Raw genomic sequence first — 8,769 nt, forward strand, 5'->3', positions numbered from 1 at the left:
CCTGTGAGAGTCTGCAGAGGGAAATTCTTTAATTTGTATCTACTTCAGAGAGACAACAAACAACAGAACTATGCTTGTGTTTTTAATTAACAAGTTAATAAATAGTTCTTTAAGCTTAAAAAAAATAAAGAAAAGCTTTAAGTGGGAAGCTGACTCCTGTAATAACTGCAGTTAGAGAACAAGCAGAATCTGCTTGTGGTAATCCAAGCTAAGCAGAGGAACTGTTTTTCCTTGTTTGCCTATGGTTTAAGCTGTGCCCTAAGAACAGATTTATATGGTCAGTACCTTTGGCACTGGGAAACCAGAACAGCTGCTTAACTCTAGTAGCTGTAGGTGCTTACCTTACAGCAACTCTCGGAGTTTGGGTCATTATTAACATTTGAGACCTCCCTGTCATCATTCCACTCATTCCTCAGCTGATTTTAGTTTTTTGAGTTTTAACAAAATTATGTATTATATAAAGATGTGTGTGATCTCTGCAGGTATTACTATTTCAACCAAATTTTGAGCTAATACATGTCATCCTGTGCATTTCCAAAAGTATCCATGCCAACTGCGGTGAAGATCCACAGTTTCTGTAGAATAAATAAGTACTTTGCCTTCTCAACTAATCATTGCAGTCCCAGTGCATACTGGAGATGCAGTCTTGTTAATATTACTTGGGACTGACTACCCCTACAACAGTATGGACATGAGTAGATGTAACAAAACTTGTTGCTTCTCATTCTGCTCTTTGGGGGAAAAAAAAAAAATAAAAAAAAAATCAATCCCAAGTCCCCTTTTTCTAGAACAGATAAATCCCACATAAGCAGACTGGGAACAGATGGATGTAAACTACACCTGCTATGTATTTGTCCAGTTTAGGAAAAAGAATTTGGTGATGTCACCTGGTACAAAAATAAACTAATGTGTAAGAAAATGGTCATATAAAAACATTCTAGTGTTTCTGCTTAGAAGTCCTATTACATGCTGAATTTGTCATATTGGTGAACATTGCTTTCTGTAATGTTCTGTATCTTTTCATTGTACACTTGATCATCTGTGCTGGCTGAGGACTGTTGTGTGGCAAATGCCAGCATTAAGTCCCATGTTTAAGATAGACCCTTTATACATACAGAAACTGCACAATAGTAGTTCTTAATGCAGTGATATAGTAAAATGGCGTGGCTGCCCTCTGCTAAACCTTTCTTCTTTTCTTACTACTTCTTTGTCTGTATATGTGCAGTGTTAATATGCATGACTGAAGTTGCTTGCTTGGCTTGCTGTTCCAAAGAACTAAAATAAACCTGTGTGTATCAAGGTGAGGAGATGATTATGAATGCCAGAGGCAGTTGGGCAGATCCTCATTTCCCCATTTCTCAACGTTTCGTGAGCTTGTGAATCCAAGTGGACTTTTCCAATAGCACACCAAAATGTTCTTTGCATATTTTAGCACAATTATATAGAAAGGATGCTGAGCTGCATTTTCAGAAGGGGTTTTGTGGCAGAAGGAAATGTGAGTATAGTCAGAGACAGTTACCTTAAAGACATTAGTGTGAGGAAGAGCCTTGGTAAATGCTTGCTTGAAAATAAACAGTCCTGTGGTTCTCTTCAGTTAAGCAGAACAAATTGCTCCCAGAATCTTTGTTGTAAACTATTGTGTTAAAGCAGTGCATTAGCATAAAGGGATTTTAAATCTGTAAACAATAATGAAGATGTTCAGAATGTGTTCATATGGAAAAGAAACTTACTTTTTGAGAGGTATTTTTGTCCTGCTTAGAATACAGACACTTAACTCTACAGTGCCCAGGTGGGCTGTTTTAGTCATATAATCTGTAGATTAACATTTTTAGTCTAATTTGTATAAATATTCTCTTCTGTAGCTATTTTTATACCAGATTCTTCGTGGTTTGGCATACTGTCATAGGAGAAAAGTATTACATCGAGATCTGAAGCCACAAAATCTACTGATTAATGAGAAAGGAGAACTGAAGCTTGCAGACTTTGGTATGGCATTAAATCATTCTGTAACAAGTATTTTCTTCACTCAGCAAAAGAGAACACAGGGTCTGTAGTGAATTTGCGCGTTCTCAGATGGAAAATGAAAGTCAGCCTTTTACAGGAAATGGGTAATCATAGTGATAGGTTTATATATAATACTGTTGCTTGACTTGTGGTTTGAAAGTAGTCTTACATAATGTAGTAAAATCCTTAAGGTGGAGCTCAAGTTGCTTTTCCTGACACTCCACAGTCACTCCAAAGCAGAGTAACCATGACCAGAGATAGAAAGGCTTTGTCCATGTGCTAAATTGTCAGGTGTTCCTCCATCGCTGATACACAAAGTTTCTTTGGGATTTCATTAGAGTGGGGCATTCACAATTTCCTGTTATCTTCTGTGTCAGGAAGGTCCTTTGAAAGTTGTGCTACCACTGGTTTTTCCCCTTGCGTGTGAATGAAAGTTGCTCAGAAGATTGCATCTAACATGATAGATGTAAATTTTATTGAAGATATAATGGACAAACTGACAATGGTAGGGTGGAAAACCCCTGCTGATCCAACACTGGTTTGGTCTGTTTCCACCATTTCATTACTCTTTTGTTACCTTCTGCCTCTTGCAATGTAATTCTTAAATGGAAATAGTGCAAAAGTGTTTTCACGGGAGGAGTTGTCATATTAATCTAATGCTTTGTTGTTCTAATGAAATTGATAGGATTGCTCCAGGTTTTGCACTGTTTACCTGCCTTCTGTGCTTAAAAATGCTGATCATGAGATTGCTGTAAATGCAAAGAGGCAAATCACAAGTTGTAGAAATGTATTTATTAGGGCTTTTCAATGAACATTGAGGGAAGGTATTTAGCAAGTATAATAAAGCTGATTTCACTCTTAAAAATTCTTTGTCAATTTCATAAAAAAAAAAAAAGGATTTCAGCAGACTGCACATGATTCTCTATTTCCCTTTTTATCAAGGATTGGCTAGAGCGAAGTCTGTTCCTACAAAGACCTATTCTAATGAAGTTGTCACATTATGGTACAGACCACCTGATGTTCTCCTTGGATCTTCAGAGTATTCAACTCAGATTGACATGTGGTTTGTATAGCTTTGTGTCATTTAATTTTTTGTTCTAAGTCAAGTTAAAAAAAGTCAGCTCTTTATTATGTAGTAGTAGCATTCAAATACTAATCCTTTGAATTTTTGAAGGCTACAACTGAGTTTGATTTTTACAGAAAGGATTGGCAGACAGGGAAGATGCTATTATTTCTCTCTGAAAATGCAGAGTACCTTTTTATTGCTTAGAGTAAGCAGGCACACAGCGTTAGGGGAAAAAAACCAAACATGTTCTAATGACATGATAACGTGGTATTTTACTATGAGCTTCCATACAGTTGATAAACTTGACATCTGAAGGAAGAGGATATAATATAGCTGTGACATAGGTTTTTAGTCTTTTGACAGTTCTTTTGTTTTGAAAGATAGGTAGCAACAATATTTTTATTAGCAGTGTGTGGCTAATGATTTAATAATTTGTTTTAATTTCATAGAAATCTCGGAAGAGATTTCTAAGAGCTGAAAGCTTGAATTGTTGGATTGGTTCTGATTTATCTTTTTCTCTGTTTTTATAAAGGGGTGTTGGATGCATATTTTTTGAAATGGCGTCAGGAAGGCCTCTTTTCCCTGGTTCGACTGTTGAAGATGAACTGCACTTAATTTTCAGACTTCTGGGTAAATGGATAATTTTGTTAATGTTGTTTGTTTGTTCTGCTATATATGTTTGTTCTTCTAAACACTTTTTCCATGAGAACTGTAGATCTTTATCTGTAAACAATTATATTTTATATTGCATTGTAATTAAGGTGAATGAGCGTACTTTTGGTGAAAAATGATTGAGCTGAGTGCACAGCTGAGTTTGCACAACATAGACCCATTGACTGATTTTTTGTTGTTGTTGTTGTTTCCTGTTTAAATTACAGGATTAAGTGCTTATTTATGTCAAAGTTGTCTCTTTACATTTTTTTAAGTTGAGTTTGTTCCTTTTTTTAAATGCAGGAACCCCATGTCAAGAAACATGGCCAGGCATTTCTTCCAGTGATGAATTTAGAAACTACAACTTTCCCAAGTATAAACCACAACCTCTCATCAACCATGCACCAAGGTGCTTTGTGTTTTATTATTAGAAAACATGCATCCCTGTGGTTTAGTGTATTTGTAAGTGTGAACATGTTTCCAAGTACAGTCTGCTACTGAGTGCTGGAAAACTACACATCAGTTATGTTATTGTGGGCAGATGGTAATGCAAAGCCTAATCCTGGTACTATGTGATTACTTTGTCTAATATTATTCAAGGTACTACCACAGCTCCATAATGACCTATGGAGCTATAAGCTCCGATTAATAATACCTGCATAGTAGGAGCATTCACACAGCATTCCCTAAATAACCCAAATTCTTTTCTGTTACATAATAGGCCCATTGTTAAAATGGCATGGTTTCCTTCAGCAGTCTCTTGAAATCATTCTAAAACCATTATGAGGAATTTGAAGGGTCTGCACAGTTATTATAAATAAACTTTATAACAAAGACTACCACAGTTTTTATTGACTCTGAAGAAAAAGATCTAACATTTTGTCCTAGCACAAGTAGTGTTAGGCTTAAAAAAAAAAAAAAGCTTTTTCACTAAAATAAATGATCCAGGTCAGCCTAATATATCACAGTCCAAGGCTCAGGATTAGTCTGTCCCCAGTGTTTTTCAAATAGTCTCATTTTGAGATACTGGTACTTTTCTGAGATTCGACTACATTAACATGCAGAGAAGTTGTTTGGGTAAAAGCATTTCCATGTTTAAATTTAATTTTCAGGTTTGATATAATTTAATGAAGTCAATTCCTTTGCAGTTTTGCTTTTGTAAATATACTTCTAATAACTGTTTTTTTTAAATACTTCTATTTCTAGGCTAGACACGGAAGGAATTGAATTGATAGCAAAGTTCCTTCAAGTAAGATGTGTTTTGTGGCTTTACTTTCTGAAAGTGCAAGTTTGGAGTTTTATTATTTGCAGAGTGTATTAGAAGCTATAGTATCTGTTAGCTCTGTCTCAAAGTGGAATATGCAGTTGAGTCTGTAATGGACTACAGATTTAGGAAGAATGACAGTCTCAGGAAGTCTATGTACTGTAAGAATTTAATTTTTTTTGCCAGAATTAATTTCTTCTCTTACTGCTTTTTGTAAAAATACAACTGATTATATGTTAGAAATTCCTTGAAAAAAATAAATCTCTTGTGAAATATGGTATTAAGACAGAACCTTACAATACAAATACTAAATTTCTGTAGCAATGAACTTCACTTACTACTAAAGAAGCAGTTACTAAGGTGTAATATTACTCTTTGATCTTGCAAACTATTTAAGAGGTGAAGTGGTATGTGGGTTTAATCTTTTAATCTGTGTTAAAAATGAGCCAGAAGCAAGAAGAGGGGAAGCAAGATGGAAGGCCAAGTCTTAAGTTTTTTAGTAGATGCAGAAGCACTGTAACTTCATTATATTAAAAATTTTTAGTCCTTAAGGTGTAGTGCAGTTACTCTGCTTTGCATCCTGTGATTTAAATTCTACATGACGTCTTCATCTGTTTATACATTGTGTCACAAAAGTACTTGCAGTCCTTGTTTGGACTTGGTTCTTATTTGTATACAGCTTTTTAAATGTTTGTGTCTCTGTCCAAATGTCCACATGTGCCAAGCAGGAGACATTTGAGCACAGATTGAAGCCCATGTTGTCTAAAGTTTCATTTTAGGCAAAATGCTGCAGTGTGGTCAGTCAGATTTTGTGATGTCATGGTAATAGCTTTTCATTGCAATTTAATATTAGAACATAAGGTAAACAGAACTCTGTCATCTAATAATTATTACATCTATTCATAAAGATTAAGTATATTTTTGACTTGCATCCATTTACAGTAGTTATTTTGACTATTTTAGCAGTCTTATTTGTTGAGAATAGTGATTTAGATTACATGTTAGATATTCATGCTGGAAATATTGAGCAAGTAGAACTCTTATTTTTCCCTTTGATGAAATCACTTCATGCAAAGAGCTTTTTAATTAAAACCATCACACTTGTATCCTTTTATGTTAATAGTATGAATCGAAGAAGAGAATTTCAGCAGAGGAGGCCATGAAACATGCATACTTCAGAAGTCTTGGAACAAGAATACACACTTTGCCTGAAAGTAAGAGGAGTAGTAAAGGAGCAGAGTATTGTTAAGATAGTACATTAAAGCTAAGTACTTTTATTGCTTAAGGAAAAGCTCGCAAGTCTCATTGTTAAAGAAGTCTGGTGTATATTGACTTAAATATTTGGGAATAGGAAACTTTTTTTTAAACTAAACTGTATAAGTAAGAATAAAACTTTGTTCAATAAAGTAGAGTTAGGTTTCAATATGAATTAATTTCTTTGTTATGTTCCAGGTGTTTCAATATTCAGTCTAAAAGAGATTCAGTTGCAAAAAGACCCTGGCTTTCGAAATTCCACCTACCCAGAGACAGGTATGGAAGGCTTAACATTTTCTCATAATCTGCAAATGGAATGCTGTGCCGGAGACATTCGGAACTGAAAAATACTTTGTTAAATTGGTATGTGTGATTGTACTCAACTATAAAGACTGATTTGCTCAGATTCCTGTAGAGACATATAAGCCAAAAGCACAGAAGGAGATGAGTTTTACTAGGGATGGGCAGAGGGACTGTCAATATGAGAATTGGACTTTGACTTTCAAACCATTACTGTGTGGGCAAATGGTGGCAAAGTAAGGGGGTGGGGGAGGGGGGAAGGTGCAATAAGTGCAGTTAAAAGAAAGATCCTGATACTGGTTTAAGCACAAAGAAAGCATATTCTCTAGAAATAGATGGAAGATGCGGCTAACAACTGGGTACTTTGTTGTTCAAATGCTTTGGTTTCTTACCATGGTCCATGTTCTGTTGTAGGACATGGGAAGAACAGAAGGCAGAGCATGCTTTTTTAAAGAGGGCGAAGCAGAGTCAAACCTAAGCCTATCCTGTCAGTCAAGGACTCGGATCTGAAGGCAGTGCTCTCGGTTGGTGGACTTGGAATGGCAGTTTGTCTACACTGTCCTCTTCACAGTGGAGTCTTTTTATTTCCAACCTGCAGATTATGTTTTTATATTTGTTGTCACAGTGTGACAATTTTTTGTACAGTTGGTTTTAAGGTCTCCTCTGCCACTAGAGCCAGTAGGTTACAGCTGTTGATGTAACTGTAGCTGCAATTTTTGTGCAGGACTGAGAAACACAGTGCATTATTTATTGCGGAATCATTGCTGCTAAATAACTACTGTCTGTATAGTTAACACAACAGTTCCCAGTTCCATGCCTGAAGAAGTTGCAATGGCTTTATAATATGTGAATGCATCTGTTTCTCTTCATAAAATGTTCTACTGCTGCGGGGTTTTTTTGTATTTCTTAAACTGCAGTGTTTCCTGGAATGTAAACATAGCTTTGCTTGGCTATAGGTGAACCATCTTTAATGCTCTAAGTTCATGGCACTTAACTCCTTATTTAACATTGGAAGTATGTGTTGAAATAGCTGAAAAATAATAATGCATATTATGTTTTTGAAAAGGACGTGGTGTGAAAGTTGGTTGAAACAAGTGAACAGTAACTATTAATTGCTGTCAGATCCTGCGTTAGTTATTGATAAATTAGAGCACGGAGACCGGATGATAAATTTTGTCAGGCTTACTCCAGCATAAGATACTTGCACGTTGTTGTGCATATGGGGCCTGCAGAAGCAATGACTTTTTCACTCTGTTTTTAACTTAGAAATACAAATAGTAAAAAGATAATTCGTATACCGTGGACCCTGGCTTACTTTTGAAATTTAGAATTTTTTCATTACAGAGGAACAGGACAACTAATTACAAGAACATGGGAATAATGTCACACTTTTCCCACCTTGTTGCTCTCCCATTTGTGCATTATTCACTTGAAATCAACTGGAAAGATGCAAGTTTGTACTTGATAAGAACTCACTATACTACAGAGCTTTTACAGTGGGAACTTAGAGAGTTTTTCAGATCTTAGATGTTATCTGTTTACCAGAGATAGTAAACATGTTACTACTATGCTTATGCATCTCAGTGAGTATCATAAGTACACCTTTGGTGATGGTTACAGTATTTTTAAGCATTTGTGTTCACCTTTATTAACCTATTTGTTTAGTGCATCTTAAAGAAACTGTAAATCTTTATTGGTATATTTTGAAATGGTCATGTAAATCTTTGGCTCTGGTATATCATGAAAATAGTCATAGGTAACTTAATTTTTCCTGACATTCACTGTAAAACATTCAGGGGTCCTACCATTTCTGTTCAGGAAATCTTGTAGTTTATTGTTATTTAACAGTATTAAGTGAATTTTTGTATATTTCATTTTAACTTTATTTGTGAATAGTGATTGTGGCATGTTTGGGGGTGTTTTATTAATATTTCATTGATACTGTTAAATTTGAATTGGGATTTTTTTTTTTTTTAATTTTATTTTCTGGAAGAGAGAAATTCATGTGTAATGGTGACTATTGGACCACTACTGCTTTTCAGCATTTGTAAACCGGTTTTACGTTAAATCTTGTAGACCTAACAAACTGCTGTTATTTCTAACTGACCGACCTGTATTAATATTGTACTTTTGAAAGTATAAATATTATGTGGAATTCTTTGGTTTTGTTTTGAAATTTATAATAACAAAGGCTCTGTGTTGTTAAAAATACAGACGAAGTGAACTTGCA

General features: G+C 35.1%; 1 protein-coding gene across 4 annotated transcripts in view; it reads left to right on the forward strand.

Annotated features, from left to right (window-relative positions):
* Nucleotides 1-8,769, forward strand: part of CDK17 (cyclin dependent kinase 17) — a 54,604-nt gene extending 45,835 nt beyond the window's left edge. For all 4 annotated transcript variants that reach the window (XM_010176866.2, XM_010176868.2, XM_010176864.2 and 1 more), the window contains 8 exons: nucleotides 1,863-1,986; nucleotides 2,947-3,067; nucleotides 3,603-3,700; nucleotides 4,025-4,130; nucleotides 4,928-4,970; nucleotides 6,109-6,199; nucleotides 6,438-6,515; nucleotides 6,954-8,769. In XM_010176866.2, the coding sequence (XP_010175168.1) occupies nucleotides 1,863-1,986; nucleotides 2,947-3,067; nucleotides 3,603-3,700; nucleotides 4,025-4,130; nucleotides 4,928-4,970; nucleotides 6,109-6,199; nucleotides 6,438-6,515; nucleotides 6,954-6,991 (699 nt within the window). In that variant the 3' untranslated portion in view covers nucleotides 6,992-8,769. The remainder of the gene's footprint in view (nucleotides 1-1,862; nucleotides 1,987-2,946; nucleotides 3,068-3,602; nucleotides 3,701-4,024; nucleotides 4,131-4,927; nucleotides 4,971-6,108; nucleotides 6,200-6,437; nucleotides 6,516-6,953) is intronic.

Source organism: Antrostomus carolinensis, unplaced genomic scaffold, assembly GCF_000700745.2.
Source record: "Antrostomus carolinensis isolate BGI_N321 unplaced genomic scaffold, ASM70074v2 scaffold17041, whole genome shotgun sequence".
NCBI lineage: Eukaryota > Metazoa > Chordata > Aves > Caprimulgiformes > Caprimulgidae > Antrostomus > Antrostomus carolinensis.